At 45.9% G+C, this 22280-nt stretch overlaps 1 protein-coding gene across 2 annotated transcripts in view; it reads left to right on the forward strand.

Moving 5' to 3' along the window:
* The first annotated feature begins 339 nt into the window (after window positions 1-339).
* FCHSD2 (FCH and double SH3 domains 2) overlaps window positions 340-22280 on the forward strand; it is a 119259-nt gene continuing 97318 nt past the window's right edge. For both annotated transcript variants that reach the window (XM_059466595.1, XM_059466596.1), the window contains exons 1-2: window positions 340-528; window positions 2689-2786. In XM_059466595.1, coding sequence (XP_059322578.1) covers window positions 508-528; window positions 2689-2786 — 119 coding nt within the window. In that variant the 5' untranslated portion in view covers window positions 340-507. The remainder of the gene's footprint in view (window positions 529-2688; window positions 2787-22280) is intronic.

Consider the following 22280-nt stretch of genomic DNA (forward strand, 5'->3'; position numbering starts at 1 on the left):
ACCCCCGGCGCGCGCCGGGGGCGTTCCCGCCCCGCCCCTGCCCATGGCGGCCGCCGGGGGCGGCGCAGGCCCCGGGGAGGCCGCTGGGGGGCGACCGCGGCCGCCGCGCTCCTCTCTCTGCGTCGGGATTTTTATTTTTCTCTGGTTTTTTTTTTTCTTTTTCCTTCCTCCTTTTATTTTTTCTTTTTTCTCCCCCTCCCCACCACGTCTTTTCCCGAAGTCTCTCCCTCCGCCGCCTCGTTTCCCTCCCCGCTGCCCGGCGCCGGGGCGCCGCTCGTGAGGAAGAGGCGGCCTCCCCCCGCCGCCCCTCCCCGCCTCCATCCCTCCCTCCCTCCCTTCCTTCCCCGCTCCTCCCGCCGACCGGGACTCGCCCCGAACCGGGAGGGAGACGGTCGCTGCCCGCTCCTCCTCCTGCCGCCGCTCCTCCTCCTGCAGCGGGGGCCGCATCCTGCTGCCGGGGGGGAGGGAATTGATGTGGATACCCAGCGCAGCACCACCGCCACCACCATGCAGCCGCCGCCGAGGAAGGTGCGACCCCCGCCCGGCGCAGGGGGGCCGTGCCGGAGGGGCCGGGGGGCGGCTCGGGGGGGTTCTGGGGGGCTGGGTGTGGGCTCCGGGGGGATGCGGGGCTCCGAGGCCCGGGGAGGGGGCGCGGGGTGGGCTGTGCGCTGTGGGAGGCTGCGGGAGGTTCGGAGAGGGAGCGCGAGTGTTGGGAAGGGAATGGTGGGTTCACGGCGAGCTGGGGGCCGGGAGGGCTTTGGCCAGGGTGGCCCTGCAAGGTGGGTCCTGGGGAGATGCCGGGGGGTGCTGGGGACTGGGTGCGGTGGGATGGGAGGCAGGACAGGGCAGCGATGGGGACGCGGTGGCGCGGATGGAGGTGCAGGGGGGCAGCGCTCCGTCAGGGACCCCCTCTCCGGCGGGGGCTCTCCAAAGGCACCCGGAGGGCTGGGAGGGGGGCACTGGCTGCGGACGGCTCGGCTGCACGGCGGCGCGGAGGTCGTGCTGCTTGTGGGGGGCTGCCACGGGAACTTGGGGGGTTCGTGCGGCGCGTCGGTGCCAGCAGCGAGGGGTTGGTTGTCTTGGGGAAGAAGGTCACGTCTGGAGTTGATCCAGGGACGCAGCCTGTCCCGGCGTGTGCCAGGAGCACACACATGAGCAGGGGCAGCGGGAATCGAGCGGCGTTTTCCCACCGGTTCCCACGTGCGATGGGAACGAGCTGCCGATGCGCCCGGGAGGCTCTTCGGGTGACCCTGCGCTCCGTGGGCATGTGGGGCGCTGCCCGCCGGGGGGACTGGCGTGGCATTGGAGGCAAGCGGGGATGGAAATTTGGGATAAACGCGGTGCCCCGTGTGGCCTGTCTGGCTAGGCAGGTTGGTATCTGGAGAGCTGAGCTGCCTGCAGCTGCTCCGCCGTGGTTTTTGGGCTCCTCCTGGGGGTTGTGGAGAGGGTGGAGAGGCTGTGCGGGCAGCAGTTCTGTGGGGCTGAGACCTGTGCCTGCTCCATGTCCCGCTCTGGCTGTGATGGAGATTTTGGATGTGGGATTTCTCCGTGGGGAGAGGGGATTGCCCAGCTCTGCACCTGGCAAAGCCGTGCCACAGTGCCCGGGAGAGGAGCAGGATTCCAGGATTCCCTTGCCATGCCCAGAGCTCCCCAGCAGCCCTGGCAGGCAGCTGCAGTGAAGGGCTCTCATTCCTGCCTCCCGGCCTCTTATTTCAGGGGCTGACTCTGCTTTTGTCAAACAAAACCAATTTAATTTCAATTATTTCACTTTTAATTTATTCATTTTCTTTGCCTGTACTATTTCATTTGAGCTTATTTCCATTACCTGGCTTGTGTCGTATGGGTTTATTTATTTTTAATTTGTTTTTTTAAAACATACAGATAAAGCCAAAAATGCTGAAAGTTATTAAAAATAGTAAATTTTTCAGCTTGAATTCAGGGGCGTACATTTGATTTATTTTTCTGGTGTCGTGTGAAAAACTTGTCTTTAGGTGATGTTGTGATTAAAGGGTGCTTGTTGCTGGGGCATGGTTTTCAGAGTTAAAATAGGGAAGCTGATAAGATCTAGGGTTTTATTTTTTTTGCCTGGCTAGTGAAGAAGAGGGAGATGGGTACCCTCTTCCTCTGTGAATGTCTCTTCCCTCTGCAGTAACAGTTTGGCGTTTCTGTCCTCATGCATGCGTAATGTGCTCAGAGATATTGGTGATCATTTTTTAGGCCGATATGTGGATTCCCTGTGATCACTAGAGGGCTTAAATACCAAGAACTCATTTTGAATAAAAACCCAGAACAAAACAATTCCAAGGTTCCCTTCCAAAACCAAATCCTTCCCAGTACCTGGGCCATTGGTGCTCCTTGCCAGTTACCAAGCAGGTTCCCAAAGTATTGGACTTTTGGCTGTGCAGGATCACAAGGCTCAAAGGAAAACTATAACGGTACTAAAAATGTAAAGCCGCCCTTCTGAAGCCTCTCCCAGTTTGTTTGTTTGTTTTCTTGTTGAAATGTGACTTAAAGTACAGAAAATATAAGTGGTCCTTGGGTTGGTTTGTTTGTTTCCCTGATGAAATGTGACTTAAACGACAGGAAATATAAGTGGTCCTTGGGCTTGTTTGTTTGTTTTCTCGCTGAAATGTGACTTGAACTGCAGAAAATATAAGTGGTCCTTGGGTTTGTTTGGGTTTTTTGTAGGTGAAAGTTACGCAAGAGCTGAAAAACATTCAGGTGGAGCAGATGACAAAACTTCAGGCCAAGCATCAGGCAGAATGTGACCTACTGGAAGATATCAGGTAAGGCTACAGAAAATGTTACCAAAATTCCTTTAAGGTCCAGTTTTTGGAAGAGCATTTGAGTTACAAAATTCAGGAACTGACGATGGAATTTCCTCTTTGGATTTCCTGCTTTTAGGCTGTTAAAGTTTTGACACAGCTGGAAATTATAACTGGAGCTAACACAATGCAAACCCTTTTTTTCTTCTCTTCAATGGGGGAAATGTTAAAAGAAACTCACAAACAACATCCAAAAAAGCATTGGTCTTTTCAGCAATATTTATTTACATAATATGCTGAGACTTTGATTTGCCAGTTGTAAAAGGCTGCTAAAATTACTAAAATATTTTAAAGCCACTGATGATTTATGTGTCTCTGGAGATAGCTTTGAAAAGCACTTTCAAGCAGATTGCATTTTTTTACCAGAAAGTTACAAGAAGATATCTGCATTTATAATTTAAAACTCTGCATGGGTTCAAAACAATAGAGAAAATCCACACAGCATCCGTTGTGGGGGTTTCATTATTCCTTTTACTTAATGTGATTTGCTTCTCCTGAAATTAAGGGTTTGCTTTTAACAAAATATGGTGGGAGTGGGTACCTGGCATTATATGGAGGATTAATCATTCCATTTCCTGTAAAATATTCAGCAGAAGTCCATGGCTGCCCTGCTCTTTTTGGCAGTGGATGGTCCACATGTTAATTATTTAAATGAGATTTCCTGCTTGATGTTTGTGTATTAAATGCAAGTGTTTGGCTTTGACAGATGAAGTTCTGTTTATCGGTGTCCTCCATAAATCAGAGTGTCAAGGCTGGAGCCTTTTCTCCCCCTTGTGTTTTTGGGTGTTGAAACACTTGTTTTTTGCCTATGGGAAAGATCACAGCGTTCATTTCCTCAGATTAAGATTATTCTGGAGAGTGTGTAACACGCAAATGCTGAGTAATAAGTAACAGACTGATCCAAGGAATTTCTCCCCCTTAGATGGAAACTTATTTTTAGAGCATCTAGGCCGGGTACTGCTGCCGTAGCCCAGGTTTTGTTAGCATTTGCTGTTTTTCAGGAGCTTATGATCACTTCAGCCTGTATTCTGCTGAAAGATGTCATAAGCCTGTGGATACAAACCCAGGAAAACGTGAAAATGCCAGCTTAAAATATCTTCCTTTAATGTAATTCAATTTCTGCGGTTAATTAAATTTCTGGATTTTAATGTTGGGGATTAGGAAGCTGGGTTAATATGTTTAATTCACTGCCGTGGTCACTGAGTGTGCTCAGCACTCTGGTTGCAGAAGTGCTGTGTGGATTTACAGATGAAACATTCTTTCAGAGTGGGGTGATGAGATGGGCCATGGCAGCTCAGTGCTGTCAGTGATTTGTTCCAGTATCAGACAGGAGAATCAGAACCAGGGAATTTGGGGTTAAAAGCATTTGCTGCACCAGCCCTGATCCTGGTGTGTGATGCAGAGGCCTGTGGATTGGGAAGGGGGCAGCTTTGGGGGCTCCGTGGCGTTGGTCAGGGTGTGATGCTCCTGGGGGAATTCGGGTGTCAGCCCCGCCCCAGTATCCCATCCTTTCTGGCTGCATTCAGGATGTGCAGCCACCGCGGTTCCGGAGCGTTCCAGAAAGCTGGAACCACACACAGGATCTTGCTGTCTCTGGAAGGAGGGTTTGTTTTCACAGAAAGCCCCTGCTGCTATCCCAAAGTATGGAATTTGAGCACAGTGCCATTTGTTTATCGAGGCTCACAAGAGTTTGGGTCCTTGGGTGGCGTTTCTGAAGCTTTTGGGCACTGCAGGAGCACAGATTTGTGCTTGGAATTCCAGAAACTGGAGTGCTGCAATGGCAACAGGAAACACTGAATCAGGGCTCGCAATCCAGTGATTAAAAATGCATGTTTGAAAAAGTTACTTTATTGTGAATAATTGCTTGGTTTGTTGGCACATAAACGCAAGCGTTCAAATCACATTTTTTGTATCGCTTGGGTTGGGTTTTATGTGCAGCTAAAGAGAAGTGATAGGAGGAAAAGATCAGAAAGTTCTCCAGCAGAATGCATCTATTGTCTGGTGTATTAGCAGATGATTTTTGGCAGCCTACCAGCCCATAAAGCATGCTTGCAGTACCAACAGCTTTGATATCTTTATGCAAAACTGGGGAATCTTGGTCAGGGTTGAGGTTTATGTGTGTAACTACCCTTTTTTTTTTTTTTTTTTTGATGGCTTTTGACACTATGTAAAATTCTAGTATTTATTTCAGTAAATACCAAGTGTCCATTTCATTCTTAACAAACTGTGTTGTTCCTCTGTGGAAGCTCAGTAGCACTAAAGCTGGAGTATCTTTCCATGACTTGACAAGACTCTAATAAAGAATGTGTTGAAATGTGTTAGCAAATAGATTTAAGAATACATTTCTGTGTTTATACTCTCTGTTTGGCTCTTCTGTTACGTTTCTTCATGCTCAGTGATTGGGGAGTTTGGGGAACAAGTGATAAAGGATGCTTTCAGGGTCTTTGGCTTACTTTCAGGCATGACATGTGTTTATCTTCTGTAGCTCACTAAAGCTATCTCCTGCCTTCATGTGGGAGATATGTGTTGGCATTACCATAAAAAAGGTTGTCTTTCTGCCACTGGGATGGAGGAAAAGGGTTTATTCCTTGACAGGTAAATGTAGGTTTTGTTGCTGTGGTCTAGAAACCCTTCAACATTCATGGCAAGGAGTCCTTCACTCCATCCATACTGGCTGCTTTTAGGCGCTAAGTTAATTATTTTTTGGTGGCCTATGAATGGCTGAATTTATTAGAGGTGTTAGCAATATTAATGTATTTTATTTTAGTTTTAAGATTGCCTTATTTGACTGATGGTAGTAATTAAGTCACAGCCAGGGGCTGCAAATACTCTTGGTTTGCTGGGACACAGGGATGCTTTCCTTTTGTGTGTGTACCAGTGCCTGCAGAATTGTGAAGAACTCTGTATGATTCACATTTTAATTCAACTTGGCATTTCTGTGAGGTATTTATGTGCTACAGACTTTATAAACTCATGAAGTGATAATTGCTTTACATTAAGCATTGGGCCTTGCTCTTTCAAAGGCTTGGGGTCTGCTTTTCCAAAGCACTTGTGGTGCCTTTTCAGGTTTTGCTTTAGAAAGGTATCCTAAGATGTCCTTTCTAAAACTTCTTCACATTTGTGTTTAGCTAGAGAGAATGAAGTTGGGTTTGCGTGCCTGTTTTAATTTTAGTCTGGACTCAAGGTGTAAGGCCAGGTCTGCTGGCCCAGCTGATTCTGCTGCAGCACAGGGTGGGTGAATTCTGTGGATCAGGGAGCTCCCCACCTGAAATCAAACCTTCCCTGGCTTTTCTCCCAGGTTTTTGGATCAATCCAGTGGTCCAGCGTGGCAGGGGAGGGAGCAGGGATGGTGAGCACCTGAGGGAGCAGAGGGAAGGCGAAGCTGCTCAGCAGCAGCCCAGGTTCACACGGGTTTAAAGTCACTGTGTAAGCCCGGCCTGATGCCCCTGTGGAAGGCACAGCTGCTGCTTTGTGAGTTACAGCTCTGGAAAATTCACCTCATTTAAGTCTCAACTCGTTTTGGCTGTCTGCATGTGCTGATCTACGTTGCCTCATCCTTTTAAGTCATTTGAAATGAGATGTAAAGATTGCCTGATTTCTGGCTGAGAAGGAGTAACAATGCAGTCCTTTCATTTGTTGGCTTCTGATTTTAGTTTTTTTTCAGGCGTTTTTTTCCCTCATTCATTATTTAAAAGGAATTGCCAAAAAGAGAGGCTCACCATCCCCTTGTGCAACTGACAGAGATGTGAATCTATGTACAAATACTTGCTTCTGCTTCCTTCCCTCTTCTGTCCTTGTGGTTCCTGCCTCCTGACACGTTCTTTCTGATAAAGAAGCATTTCTCTGTGTTATTCACCTTTCTTCTGCTGCCTTGCATTTGTGGGGTGTCCTTGTGGGTCCCTTCCAGCTCAGAGTATTCTGTGATTTTCTACCTTCCACCCTCTCCTCCAAAGCTCTGCCTCCTGGCAATTCCTTCCCCCTTCCGATTTGTCAATTTATTTTCTTGTTTTTTTCCTCCCAGGTGCTTCATCTCCTCCCTTTCTTTATCCAGTTCTGACCTTGTGAATTTTAATTAGTTCTCTATTCCTGAGACTCTTTCCTGTTTAACGTGCAGCAGGGCCACTGAAGATGTGTTAAGCCAAGTGAGGAGATGTTGTGGCCCTTCCTTCCCAGCGTGAGCCCTTCCCTGTCTTGGATGCTGTCGCTGGGCTGTCCCTCCTGCAGGCGGGGAGGGAAGCAGCAATTCCAGGGCAGCATTTGTGTTTCTGTGCCCAGGATGAGGACAGAGAGCTCCTTTAACTCCTCAGCCTGTCATAACAAGCCGGAGCGAGCAGCGCAGGTCTTTAAAAAAAGAAAGTAAAAGTATGAATGAATTTACATCTGTAGCCAGCCAGTTCCTGCTCGTTTTAACATGTCGTTTTCTGTGCTCAATTATGCTCCGTGGAAGCTTTTGCTGTTGGATACACTTTGTACTCCCCGGTGGAATTTGTGCTCCTGGAATCTGGCTGGCTGTGCTGGCAGGTTCCTGATAAGGTTTATGGCAGCTGGGGCTGAGTCTGGAGCAGAGACCAGCAGCAGTTCCATTTTAAATACTGCAAATCTACGAGATCCCTTAAAGGATTCTGTGTTAGGGAAGAGCCTTGTGGAGCCGTGGAAGGAGGAGCAGATGGAGAAAAAAGCTGTCAAATAATATGTATTTACATGTGTGTGCAGCCATGTGTATTAGAATCCGTAAGAGATTCTGAATAATTTGGAGAAATCTCTGCTTTTCCTGCCCCCAGGCATGGTGGTGGTGAGGAGTTTACCCTTCTTCCTGTTCTTTGCAGTCTCCAGCTGCAGGGAATGCAGTTTATTTGGGTATTCCTGAACCTGGGCTGCAGAGCATGTTTGCCTCTGGCTAGTGGTGTCTGATAAAGCCCCTTTTTAAAAAATTCATCTATGCACGAGCAGGTCCATCTCTTTTTCCCTTTATCCTGCTGAGAAATGTGTCCTTCCTTTTTCCCTCAAGGTCATTCCCTGCATTCAGCAGATGCAATCCTTGCCTCTGGTGTTTGGGGCTTTATTTCAGTAGGAGCAGAGTGATTTGCTGTGCTTACAGTTCTGAAACCTGCAACCTGCCAAAGAGGAAAGCAGCAGAAAAATCAGAAAAATTCCCCGAAACAATGTGCAGAACGTTATTTTTCCTGGGTTTGACTCGCACTTGAGGCTTTCCTTCTGTGACTGGAATATTTATTTCTTTAAAACTTCCGATCTTCTTACGAGCTGATGACATTTCTTTCTTCCTGGGTTGATCTTTCTCACCACTAGTGATTATTGTGACTTTGTTTTGTACTTTCTTTTTTTTTCCCAGGCTCTGCTAATTAGTTGAGGACACAAAATTCTTTGCTGTAACACTAAATAAGCAGAAATTTCAGAATTTTTGAGAGAAGTTGGTGCAGTTACTTCTGAACAATATTCCATATAAAGACACCACAGAATCTGTGGTCTGGGCACATTACCTATAATTAGGCAGGGCTTTAATGAGATGCTCACATTCTTGACGGAATTAAAATCTGGTGATGTTTTGACTGGAACTGTTTGAGGGAAGCTTGGAATGTACTTTAAAAAAAGCTGTTGCCTACTGGGTGTGGAAATCCAAGTTCTGAGCAAAAAAAAGAAGAGTTTTATATAAACATGGCCACAGTGTAATGATTCAGGCCTGTCTTGGCACAGTAGAATTGAGAAATGGACCACATTCCTCCTTCTTTTTTTTCATCCCTGACAGACAAAAATTAATGGACCCCCTGTTTTAGTGTTTCTGAGTATCTTTGAACTGATGAAAGTTAAATAATCAAAAGACTTTTTTTGTTTGCCTTTTTTATAGCAGAATAGTGCAAAAAGGCCCAAAAAACCATTTCTCATATCAGAACAAAAATTATTTTTTCCCCATTTTTTTTTCTCTGAGGTTTGCATTTGAATGAGGTTTTTGTTTTGGTGGTTTTTTTTTTTCTTAAAGCAATTCCAGCACATGCTCTGGAAGTTTGATTTTTAAGGACTTTCAGGAGACCCTGGGCTTGTTCTGTTAAGCTGTGGCTTTCGTGTGAGTTTGTCTTCCAAGACATAACAAGAGGATTTGGGTTCTGAGTACTCCTTGCCAAAAATTGCATTTTCACTTTTGACTCATGCCCCGTTTTTTATGAAGGAACTCTTTAGTTTGCACAAAGTCCTGTGGGTTTGATTTCTTTTTTTTTTCCTGATCTGTATCCGAGCATGGCTTTTCCTGGACCCAGCTCTTGTTTTTCACCACGATGAGCTCTGGGATGCCAGCAGCTGCCATGGAGTTCTGCAAAGTTGCTTTTGGTACAGATTTTCATGGGGACAATTGCAGTGTGTGTTAAAATACATGGCACAGGGTGGTTCTAAAGGAACAGCAATTTATCCTTTTGATCCACTTGTTCAAACTCAAGGTGTTCTTGGGTTTACTTTCTTCTCCATCACATCACTTCTGTGGTGAAGGCTTTCCCTCAAGGCTTTTCATCCCAGCTCCTATTGGAAATCCCTGTGTAAGGGGAATTGCAGGGGACATCCCACAAAGGTCAGGATGGGCTGTCATGGGGAGAGGAAGAGCGTTCTTCCCATTCCAGGCACAATCAGGGTGGCCTGGCCTGATTCCCTGTGGTGGTGGTGAGTTGTCACAGGGTCATGGAATGTCCTCATGGATGTGGAATGGACCCATCAGGATCATCCAGTCCAACTCCTGGCCCTGCACAAACACCCCAAAACCTCCCCATGTGCCTGAGAGCATTGTCCAGAGGCTTCCTGAAGCCAGGCTTGGTGCTGTCACCATTCCCTGTCCAGTGCCTGCCCACCCTGTGGGGGAAGAGCCTTCTCCCAGCACCCAGCCTCAACCTTCAACCTTTGGTTCTGTTTAGTTTGGTGCTAAAACGTGTATTTTGCAGATTTTGCTGCCTTTGTCAGTATCCCATCAGGACACCTCAGAAACCTTGTGCCTTGTCAATTCCAGCATCCTGAAAATGATGGGAGTGGGATTACCAAATCCTACACCATGTAAATATTCCTGTAGGGAAGGCAGAGGTAAAAAAGATCTTGTGGGTTTGTTTTGTTGGTTTTTTTTTCCCAGAAAAGGACTGATGTACCATGGTTATCTTGGCTGCAGAGAACTTGGTGTCCTTACTTTTCTTTTCATTCCCAGCTGGTCCTTGAGATCTGCCTCTCCTTCTCCCAGTCAACTTTTGACCCAACTAATATCTTATCTTACATGTGGTGAATTTGGTTTTCTGATGAATATGCATCTGATTTTTAAACTTTTTTTTTTGCTTAGTAAAATCATTGACCTTGTTTAATCATCTTGATTGCTTTTTGCATATGAAAGCACACAGAAAATTGATACTTACACTGCATTTATACTTTTAAACACTGGCAGTTAAAAAAAGGCTAAAACCTTATTCAACCCAAGTTGCGCTGGTCAAATGTTTGCAGTATAAACTGGTTTATAATGGCTCAATGTGGTACTTTTCTGACTGGTTTTTATAGTAGGTTTTAAAATTTAATAACATTTTTCCTAAATGCACAGTAGGACTATATTAAGTTGGGGGCTTGTTATTGATTTTAAGCTTGTAAGTGTTGGGTTGTGCTTATTTATGGAGTAAATGCAATATTTCCAATTAAAACTTGAGGAAAGAGAGGGAAAGTATGGAATTAATGGCTGTAAGCCTTGGCTTGTGTTTATTTAGGAAGCAAATGGAATATTTCCAATTGAAACTTGAGGAAAGAGAGTAACTGCAAAAATAATCTATTGAAATCTAGGGTTGGTATTTTGGTTTTTTTTTCGGTGTGTGCTACTGTAAGCATGGAGATTCCATTCTCAGACTTCTGAAATGATTGCTAACCTTCGGAGCCGCTCCTGTGAGAGCCTTTGGGGCTGTTTTGAGCGTTCCTTTCTTTGTGGCACGGTGAGAACGGTTTGGGCCAATCCCCAGTGGCTCTGGGAAGCTTGTTCACGCACTCCTCTCTCCTCCTGCGCCGGCTCCACCAAACATCCCTTTAATGAGACACACAAAACGTGCTGGTGTCTGATTTTATGAGCAGGGCTCAGCCATGCAGAAGACTTTGGAAGATTTATGGTGGTAGAGCCACTGAGCAGAGTTATTTCTAGCCAGATGCAAGCCAGTCTTAGTGGGGAAGATGTTGGCGCTTATGGCCATGTTTAAATGCATACAATCCTGAGCATAAATAAGATTTTTTTTGAGGGGGCTCTGCTGCGTTCTGTTTGCATTTTTGAAGGAGAAAGAAAAAAAAAAAAAGGGAGGAGGCAAAAAAACTGAGCAAGCCACAATTTTTCTTGAGGGTATGATACTCTGAGATGAGCTCAGATCCGAAGTGCCTTTGAAGAGCTTTGAATGTAAGAATGAATCAGAGATTTGTGGAGGGGTTTTGGGTGGGAGGGGGATGTTAAAACTCATCCATTCCCACCCCTGCCATGGCAGGGCCACCTCCCACTGTCCCGGGCTGCTCCAAGCTCCATCCAGCCTGGCCTTGGACCCTGCCAGGGATGCAGGGGCAGCCACAGCTGCTCTGGAAATCTGTGCCAGGGCCTGCCCACCCTCCCAGGGAGGAATTCCTTCCCAATATCCCATTTATTCCTTCCCTCTGGATGGCCCCGTCCTTCCCTTGTGTCAACTGCGCTGCTCAGCTTGGCATCATCTGCAAACTGGGAATTTGAGAAATCACTTAACTGTGTGAAAGGTGGAATTACTTTGCTCTTATTTCAGAGTGACAGAGATGAGGGGCTGAAGTTCTTGAAGAATGAAGTAAAATTGACCCCTATTTACTCCTTTCAGCAGGGAGTAAAGTGGTTGTAATCTCTTGACATAATTGGGAATTTCTGTCTCGAAACATTGCCATGGGCTAGGCTGCTGAATTTCTGTTAATGTTTGACCTGAACATCATTGCCTTCCCATCCTAAAGCCAGCCAGAGGCAGAAAAGACAGGCTAGATTGCCTTGTGAATGAAAAAGAATATTCAGAAAAGCAATAATAAGCCATGTTATGATGCCTTGATTCTAGCACCTGTTTTTTCATAGTCCTGGTGTGTTCCCAGGCTGGTTTTAGCCTGTCTTATCTTTAAATGTACTTTTGCTCGTTTTCAGCTGTGTTGCCACTGGTGAGAAAGGGAGTAGATGGCAGTGGTTTCCCATGTTATTTTAATGTGCTTGTTGTTTATGAAGTTTTCTTTCATGTTAATTGATTTTGTGTGATTGTTTCTAATTATCTCTCTGTGATCTGAGCTGGCTGAGTAAGAGGACAAGTACATATCACTGCCTAATTAAGAAAGAGGTCCTGCTTTTGAAATTCCTCTTTGTCTTCTCATTCTTCCTCTGTTCTTCTCAACGCTGTTGAGCCAGAGTTGTGTGAAGAGAGACAGGACAGGGAACGACTGGAGAGGATCCAGCAGAGGATACAAAGATGTTGAGCAGGAACGCCTCAGTTCTGGGCAAAGGCTGAGGGAACTGGGCTGTTCAGCCTGGAGAACAGACAGCTGAGAGAGGATCTTATCAATGCATGCAAATATTTCAGGCCAGCTGCCAAGGGGAGGGGGCCAGACTCTTTCCAGTGACAGGACAAGGGGCAACGGGCACCAACTGGAATGCAGGAAGTTCCCCTTGAATATGAGGGAAAAAACTGCTGTGAGATGACAGAGAACCTTCTCAGAGAGGTTTTGCAGTCTCCTTCCCTGGGCTTATTCCAAACTGCCCTGTGTGAACCTGTTTTGGGAGGGGTGTTGGATTGGGGGTCTCCGGAAGTCGCTTCCAGCCCCAACCATTCCATGGTTGTGTGATTTGGTGAGATTAAGAGAGCACCATCACAAGGGTGGGGTTTTGCTTGACAAGAGTCACAGCAAAGCACAAATATTTGAATTGAACCTGTTTATTGAACCATCTCCTGTGGCATTGGCTTAAGGTGGTAAACTTAAGATACCTCACTGTACCAACAATACCAGGGTGCTCTTTAAAAGTAAATTTGTCTCCAGGGCACACCTCAAAATGCTGTCTCATCCAACCCTACAAGGCAAAGGAGCCTGGATGAAGTTACCTCACATCTGTGTCTTGAAAACCTCCACAATGGGGACTCCATGCATCTCTTGGGAGTTTGTTCCAGAGACTAATGCTCTTTCTAAAATGTGGCAATTTGGGAGCAAAAGATTCAAGGCTCATGATGTGATTTCCTCTGGATCTCTGAGCAATCTCATCTTTTCTTTGCAGTTAAAAGATCATCAGTTCTCTGTAGTATTAGCAAACATTAGCATTTTTGGGTACTTGTACAACTAGTGTCTTTGGGATTGTTAGTGGAATTGCAGCTATTCCTTGTATCCGACATTTCCCACACAGTAGCAGGAGACAGATGAGAGAAAAGTAATTTCTGCAGTTGCAGTAAGACTGGTTTGTACCCCCTTCTTAGCTCTCGTCTGTGCATTTCAAATCAAAGCAAAGGCTCAGAATTGTAACAGTGTGGGAGGTGTTGAGTCTCTCGAATCACTATAAATAGTGGCAGACTTGAGAGGACTTGGGGAAGCTTGGGAAGTGCACTGGTTCTCCTTGGGAATCTCATTTCTTTTCCCCTATGATGTACAGGCTTTCAGGGGAGCATCTGCCTAAACCCTTCTGATTTGGCTGAATGTATGCAGAGCTTGAATGATGTACATTTGTTCAAATAGGTTAAAAGTGCAAACAAAAGTTTTGTGGACGTTGTTTGTCCATATTTATATTAATTGATGTGAAAGCATGTTGTAGTTAATTGTTATGAGCTAATCAGCTGTGTAGAAAACAAAGAAGGCCCTATATTCTAGCTTTTCTAAGCATTTGGAGCTTAGGCTTTTCTGCTGAGGAGGTGAAGGTAATCTTTGTGATTACAGGAGTTTTTCATTTGGAAATATGCAGAATTTTGGTTGCAATATCCAAAAAGTGGTTGAAGTGCAGTCTGAGGTGATGCAATCTGCCTCTCGTCGGCGGAAAGTGGCTGAACTTGATCCCTAATGCCTGAGGAGCTGAATCTTGTGTCTCTTGGGCGTTTGGGCTCAGGTCCTCAAGACATAGTTTTAAAAACCTGTGTAAAGACTTTGATCATCCTCAAATGTGTCACTGATAAAAGTGTCCTTTGCTTGTCTGCGCTTGCTTTCCTGTGTGCTCCCTCTCCTTTTGGCAAGCACCCGCTCTCCTTCTGTCCATCCTAACAAAGCGCAGCACAAGGAGGAGCAAAGCCACGTTTCTTTTCCCTGGAACCGAGCATGGCCGTGTTGTTATTCCCATTTCCTGGGGAGTCCTGGCCCTGTGGCTGGCGTGTGCCGCAGCCGGGGCTGTCTGTCTGTCTGTCCGTCCGTCCCTCCCCGGGTCTCTGCGGTGCCGCAGGAATGCGGCTGCACGGCCTCGCTGCTCTTTGTTCCCGGCTCCTTCGGGGGTGCTTGGAGCACCCAGGCCCGGCTTATGAAGTGCCTGCAGCTTTGATCTGCCCTGAGAAGTTCCTTTGAGTTGGTGGGGGTGCTTTGATGTTCTCTGCTCGCTGCCAGGTCCTTCTGCTGGAGGTGCAGCGCAGAGATGCTGTCCGGTTAAGAACCAAGACCTCGTCTCTCCATGCATCCAAACACTTCTTTACTCTCAGGGAGCAAATGGGTCTCTCTGCTGGAGGAGTTTGTCCATCCTAGTTGTGATTTTCTGGTTCTAAATTTAGCAGGTTAGCTCGATACTGTGCTAGAGGAGGGCTGGGCCCTTTTGTTGACACAGCTCGGTGGATGTTTGAAATGCCTTTTGCCTTCTCTGCACCCAGCTGTGCTGCTGAACTGGCAGTGTGGGAAAGGCTGGGGGAATTGGGATTGTTCAGTCTGGAAAAGAGAAGCTTTGGGGTGACCTAATTGCCCCTTGCAGGACTTGAAATGAGCCCATAAAAAGATGGAGAGGGAACCGAGACAAGGACATGGAGTGCCAGGATAAGGGGCATGATTCTGGCTGCTGAAGAGCAGGGGTCGTTGGGTTTTGGGGGCAAGCTCTTCTCTGCGAGGGTGGGCAGGCCCTGGCACAGGTTCCCAGAGAAGTTGTGGCTGCCCTGCATCCCTGGAATTGTCCAAGGCCAGGTTGGATGGGGCTTGGAGCAGCCTGGGAAAGTGGGAGGTGTCCCTGCCCGTGGGACTAATGATCTTTAAAGTCCCTTCCCACCCAAACCATGCTGGGAGTCTGTGATTCTGTGGCAAACCTTCACTGACAGCCGTGTTCTGGTTTTGCTGGAGCTCAGGAAGAATGGTTTTAACTGCATTATACTCTTTTATGTGATTGGAGCAGGCAGTGGTGCTGCAGGTAGTAAGCAAGATCAATATTCTTGTCAGTGGCAAGAAGACAGGGTGCCTTGACCCATTTCAGATATCTTTTCCCTATCTTTTTTTGGTTGGCAATAGACCGAAATTTCTCCTTCTGGGGAAAAGTTTATAAGGAATATTGGTGTTCAAGGAATGGCTTGACATGGCACTCGGTGGTGGCAAGGTAGTAATCAGTCAAAACTTGGGCTCAGTGATCTCAGAGGTCTTTTCCAACCTAAATGATTCTGTGGTTCTGACATATATCTACAGATGGATTTCAGAAATTGTGCCACATGTTTTCAGTGAACTGTTACATTTTACTGACTTTAAAAAAATTACTGTACTCTTCTAAAACAGGGTGATTGTGCTTTGAGGAAGAAAATCCATTATAGTAATTATTATTACCTGTGGAATCCATTAGAACACAGAATTTGACTTACGTCAGTGTTAGTGACAATCAAACCTTGTGAAGGGCATCATTTAAAATTGAAATGCTCGTATTAAGACTGTGGAAAAGAAAGGAGAGAAGTCTTTGTGATAAACCTGGGTGGCACTGTCAAGATTTCTAAAATGTGACAGATGAGTAAAGGAAGAGTTCCAAGGTGGTTGTTGCCTGCTACAAAACCTTTTGCAGATCCAGGATGAAATAAGATGCATAGATGATGAAATGTGCCTTGGCTTCTTGCTGTTAAGCAAATGGGGATCAAAGAAACTCCTCATATTCCTGTTTTCTAAAAGCTCCTGTAGACAGTCTGAATTATAACATCCTAGGTTTTTTTTTTTTTTTTTTTTCTGGAAGGGAAATGCCTTGGATATGATGAATCAGGTCTGGGGAAGCTATAGAAAAATACCCTTGCATTTGTATAAATTGTATCTCTCCCTAATGTTTGCTTAGTTTCCCATTTTAAAACAAAAACTCATTAGTGATCATTTTAAATACACTGAAGCTCTGAAACCAATCCTTGTATTTGTTGTGAATGTTAATGCTCTAAAGAGGGCACGCTTTTATTTTGAAAAGGGTGAATGAAATCCTCACACACACCAGCAGCTTTCTGGCGGTTCTTTTTGTTTTCTTTTTTTATTCTACTGAAGGAAAAACGATTGTTTTAGGGTTGTTTTGTGTCTGGGTGTCATGTTCCTCTGATCACATGCTGGACTGCTAATACTTCTCTGAGACAAATTGCAGAAAACATTGCCTACGTTTGAGCTTGCAAGAATTCTCTATATATAGTGGCAGAATTGATTTTTTTGGCTCTGTTGCTAGTGGCAACTCATCCTAATCCCAAACTGTACAGTAATGTGATTTATGGGGAGTACATTGCTCGCTAGGGAATGTTGTCTGGAATTTTTTTCTCTGTGCATTGCTACAGGGCCACTGTTCAGGCATGAGGTGAAGGTATTTCATGGTTTATCATAGGCTGTGTGCATTAGAACATTTAAAATTATGAATAAATTTATAGCTCACAAGTGCATTTGGGGAAAAACTGCTTTGTTATTTTTGATGGATTTATGGAGAAGAAATTTCTTATTAATTGGGAGCTTGTGCTGATAAAAATCACAGCTATCTCCTGTTGAAGGCCAAATTTGCTTGTGGGTACTTTCACACCAAGAATTTTGCATATGTGTCAATATTTTTTGTTTTAATCAAATACATTTTACTGAGCATTCAAATGCTTCAGTTAGACACGTTGCCAAGATATGTATGTTCTAATATGTTCTGTATGTTGTAAAGAGCACTTAAAATTGGCCTGTGCCAGTTGGGACTGACCTCTAAATATCCTGCTTAAAAAAGATAGTGACTTTATAGCATATTGTGTGGGGAAGTTTCAGGTTTGAAGTGCATCATTTAAACAACGGTGAGCTCTGTAAGCAATGCTGTCTTGAAAATCCAAATGGGCTTTTCAGGAAGGGACTTTTGTAAGAGTGGGAAATCATTCATGGTTGGTCGTGATGATCATCAAGGTCTTTTCCCACCTGAACTGTTCTGTGTGTGAGAACTTGTGAAGTCAAGATGTTTAAAGTTAGACTTTGTGGCTTTTGTTTTTCAAAGCAGGGGCTCATTTATCTGCTCTCTGTGGGCATGGAAGGCAGAGTTATTACTCCTTTGAGATGAACAGTAGTGCCTTCACTTGCTGGAGGGGATGGCAGGAAGGATGATCCAGGTTCTGAAAACTGTGTGTGAAAACTGGAGCAAAACCAATTGTAGGTGGATGGATGCTGGCAGGACAGGCAGGAGACTGCTTTTGTCACAAAGGTATTGTGCCCAGCTTTGATTCCTTGATTGTATAGCTGGCTGTATCCTGATACATTGAAATATTGGTTGAAATATTTTCAGCTTTAATACCTCTGTTTACACTCAGGAGAATTTCCCTTCCGTGTACTTTTATCTTAGTTGAGGATAAGTGGAGATTTAAAGGGTAAGCATTCCAAAGGACAAATGATAGCAAAGCTGTCACAGCTGATTAGTTTTAGGTGTGAGACGAGCAGGCTTCTAATTGCAGGGCAGAGATGGAGAATCCAGTGCAGGTGTGAGTTACTGTAGAATCTCAGTGTAGCAGAAGGATGGAGCAGGGCTCCTCAGGGTGGTAAAATGTTCTGTAGTAGCTGAATCAACAAGGGATTGCTGTGTGCTTGGCTATAAAAGGGATGGGTGGATATTGTAGCTGCTGTTTGCTCGGGGAAAAACTGCTAAAAATCATGTGATATGCTGTAGAAAGGAATTTGTAGAGGAGAGAAGAGCTCTGCTGTGGTACAGGATGGTTGAGTTGCCAGCTACTCCCTTTCTGCACGAATTTATGAAGCTCTGTTCAGAAGAACTATTTTAAGACTCAAGAGGAGACAGTACAGAGTATGTACATTAAAGTCAAGTTTAAAAAAAGGCCACTTCTTTATTTCTTTTGTGCTTGCCAGGGAACTGGAGCAGTGCACTGAGGTAAGCAGAAAGCGAGGGCTGCCAGCGAGCTGCAGGAAGGAGAGCTGAATTCCTTGACTCAGCAAGCAGAGAGAGTTTCCTGATGTTACAAATATTTGTGCTTCCCGAGTTGTAAAGATGCCCTTCACACGTCTGCTGAGATCAGGCAGACCTCAAGTGGGTGCACAAGCAGGAAATGTCACTGGCTTCTCAGAGAACTTCTCTGTGGGCAGAACTTGAGCCTGTGGGTGACCTCGCCAGGGTGGTTTGAGTTTGTCCTGCTGCCTCGTGTGCTTTCACAGCTGCTGGGACTTTGGCCTGCCCAGCAAGGTTCTTGTTAAAAATCTTGGCCTGGAGGCCACGTTCACCCCGTGTTGGGATGTTTGTGGTGTGAGAACTCCACGTTGTCCGTGCTTGCCGTGGGAGGGGAGGCTGGTGTTGGAATCCTGTCCAGACTGGTGGTGGCTTGGGCTTCTGTGACCACGAATGGCCTTCAGGACCTGGAGATGCACTGTCATGAGAGCAGAGTTCGGCAGTGGTGGGCAGAGTCTCCTGGGAGGCAGCCAGGAGTGATGGGTTCAGCTTTGTTTTCCTGAGCAGGACTGGCAGAGGGCTAAAGAGCACCCAATCCCATTGTGTGGGAAGGTCAGGAGTCTGATGGCTGAGCAGGGAAAGCATGCAAGGTCCCTGGGCAGGAAGGGAGGAGTGTGAAGGCTGTGCTTGGCTGCTGCAGGACAGTATCAGTGACACCTCCACCTGATCAGAGACATGAGGAGTGGAAAGAGGCATGCTCTGGGAATGGGAGCAGCAGGACATCTTCTGCATGAAGGCTCTTCCAAGGGATGGGCTCTAGAGAAGGGCTGCAGTGCTCAGCAGCTTCATTTCCCCCACTCAACCTTTTCCAGGGAAATCTTTCCCTTTACTGATCTCAAGGAAAACCTTAACGTGTAGTTTGGAAAGAAGAGCCAAGGTGATGCTCTGATATAGAAATATGTTCATTAACAAGAGCTGGGGTAGAGTTCCACGTGTGTATCTCTGGGCTGAAGGGCATGGATGTGATGTAACGTGGGAGGTAGCAGGTTTAATTGGAGACCAGGCAAATAAAGCCAGCCCAAAATCCAGGCAGCAAACCAGTGTTTGAACAGTGCTGTTAACTGCCCAGCACAGTGGAGTTTATTTAATAAGTGGTACAAAGTCTCCAGCAGGAAAGGCAATAGTGCTGATATTATTCAAAGCTGACATGGAACTTGTGCTCTGTGATAAAAATGCAGCTGAACTGCCTGTTTCTAGCAATAACATAACCCTGGCAGGTAACAGCTTGCATATAAAAGGGTCATCTTTCTAGGAAGGGATCTCTTTCATTCAGATGGTATAAAACCTTTGAACAAAAGAGAGTTTGTTATTTTTAAAACCAAACATAAAGGCTGTGATTTGCTGTGATGTGACCTCTGGTGATTTTTTCCTTGGAGTGGCTGAAAAGGAACCTGAAGTATTCTGTGCAAATGAAATTGAAATTACTTTCTCCTTGCTTACAACTTCCTAATTTCTTCAGTTGCCTTTTTGCAAGAGCAAAGGCATGAGATCAACTGTTAGAGTCAGCACTGGTTTTATTGAAATTTGGGGGTATTTAAATCAAATACAGCTAGACAGAAAGTGATTGGAGGCACCTGGATTCCCTGGTGAGGTTACTTTGCTGATGATTTTGTGGTGGTCTGACATACAGAGAATTGTAAGAAAGGAGTTAATTATTTTACATGATGTAATTAAGGTGAAACTTCACTTGCCGTGCTTTGTCTGAGGTGAAGTTTTTGATGTATAAATAAAAATTATCATTTGTGATGTTCAGTGATGATCAGTGTTGGAGGAGTTTTGCTGGAAAAAGGGCAAGTCAGGCTACAAAAATCTATGAATTTGGAGTCTTGAGTGGTTTGTGACAGGGTGGACAAGGGAAATGGATTTGGACTGAAAAGAGTAAGTTTATATTAGATATTAGCAGGACTGGTATTAAGAGGAGGTTTTTCCCTGTGAGGGTGGGCAGAGCAGCTGTGGCTGCCCCTGGATCCCTGGCAATGCCCAAGGCCAGGCTGGATGGAGCTTGGATCACCTGGGATAATGGAAGGTGTCCCTGCCATGGCAGGGTGGGGAGTGGGATGTTCTGTAGGTCCCCTCGTACCATAACCATTTTGGGGTTCTGTGAAGCATGTTCTAAATTTTAATAACCTGGTTGTTGCACTGCCGTGCTTTCTGCAGCCTGTGTACAGATCAATGCAGAAATTGTAGTGTTCTGAAAAATAATTTGCCCTTCAGCCGCTCAGAATTTTATGCAATCCTTGTAAAACATTTCTGTAGCGGTAATTCTGTTTAGTAAAGAGAAAAGCCACGAAGAGGAGCTTATTACATGCAGTGTTTGAGAGTGTTGTCGTGATGAATAATTTCTGTAGATTCATTATTGCTCCAGGTATGTTGTCTTTGTGTCTGCTGGACACGGGCAGGGAATATTAATGCAGTGTGTCCCTGCATGCATGGGTGTTCCTGGAGTCCCTCATTAGCCATGCAGCTGCTGCTGTGTTATCTTATCTCAGCATTTATTGCCAGCCCCTGCCCTGAACAGAGCCACAGCCATGATTTATGTTGGCTGGAGTAGTTGGGAATCACTTGTGCTTTTGTTAGTGGCACACCTGTCCTTAAATTAAAAACCAGCTAACAGCAGTTATTTGATTGTGTGGTGCTGATTCATTATAATGGTGCGTTTTTCATGTATGGTGCTGATTCATTATGGTGCGTTTTTCATGTTGCTGGGGAAAAGTGAGAGGAGATATCCACGTAAAAGTGCTGAATTAAACCAAACAAGGTCAACCCAGAGCAGCTGTGGCTGCCCCTAGATCCCTGGCAGTGCCCAAGGCAAGGCTGGATGGGGTTTAGAACAACCTGAGATAGTGGAAGGTGTCTCTGCCCATGGCAGGGGGTGGAACAAGGTTATTGTTAAGGTCCCTCCCGACACAAACCATCCTGTGGCGTGAGGAGCAGGAAGGGCTTTGAGCTCTGTGAACACTGCTCAGCAATAATGGGAACATCCCTGAGTTATCTGTGTCCAGAACTTTGTGTTCTCAGCACAAATCCCAGGCACAGCCACTGTGCAGAAAATTACCTCCATCCCAGCCAAGCATTGTGAGCTGTCCAGTGGAACTGGACAGAGCAGGACTTGGAGCTTCCTGGGACTCCAGAGCTGCACTGGGATAGTTCCCTGGCACCTTGGAAAGGTCATGGCAGTCAGGAGAGCTTCCTGATGGCTGCAGGAAGGCAAATACTGGACTCATTTTCAAAGGCTGCCGGCAGGAAGATCTGGGAACAGCAGCTTTACCTTCATTCCTGGGTAAATACACAGAAAACTTCCTGGAAACAATTTTGAGGCTTCTTTTCCATTCCTTCAAGGGGCTCAAAGGTGATTTGGAGCAGCCAGCATGGACTCCCAAGGGCAAAAGGTGCTTGATTGGCTTTTGGGAAAGCTGGCAGTGCTGTGTTGCACATGGTGGCTTTGGGGAGACCTCTGGCACAGTCCTGGAGCACCTCCAGAGCCACGCTGGGGACACATGGAGTGATAGCTGGGTGGAAAGCTGGCTGGCTCCCCAGATGGGAGTGGTGGGGAGCAGTGCCAGGTGCAGCTGGAATCCCTCTGAGCTCGGTGGGTCGGTGCTGCTCCGTGGCTCCTGTCACAGCCTGCATGGGGCGTGGGGCTGTTGGCAACTCGGAGGAGTTAAACTGGGGGAGAACATTGACCGGGGCTGGCAGGAACCTCTGGAAGGTCAGCAAAGCCATTCCAAACTCAGGGGCATCCCAGCCCTGAGCAGCAGGCCAGGCTGGGACTCCAGGCTGGAATTTCAGTGCCATCCTGGGCAGAAACACTTCCCTGCATGTCTGCACCATTACAGAGATTGGTCAGGAGTGATTTGTGGACAGCAATTCCTAAATTTCACCTTTATCCTGCCAGCGGTAATGCAATATGCTTATTTATTCCCTGTGCCCCACTAAAAATCATTCAAAACCATTTCAAGTCTGGGATGGTTTAAAAAGAAGGCAAGAAAGAATAAATACAAAAAAAATCAACATTATTTGGGGTTGATTAAAGCTGATGGAGTGGTTTTTGTCACTGAGACAAAAACAGCTGCTCCCCTTTTTCTTTTATTTTCTTTTTTAATAATGAG

This window comes from Ammospiza nelsoni, chromosome 2 (genome assembly GCF_027579445.1).
Source record: "Ammospiza nelsoni isolate bAmmNel1 chromosome 2, bAmmNel1.pri, whole genome shotgun sequence".
Classification (NCBI taxonomy): Eukaryota; Metazoa; Chordata; class Aves; order Passeriformes; family Passerellidae; genus Ammospiza; species Ammospiza nelsoni.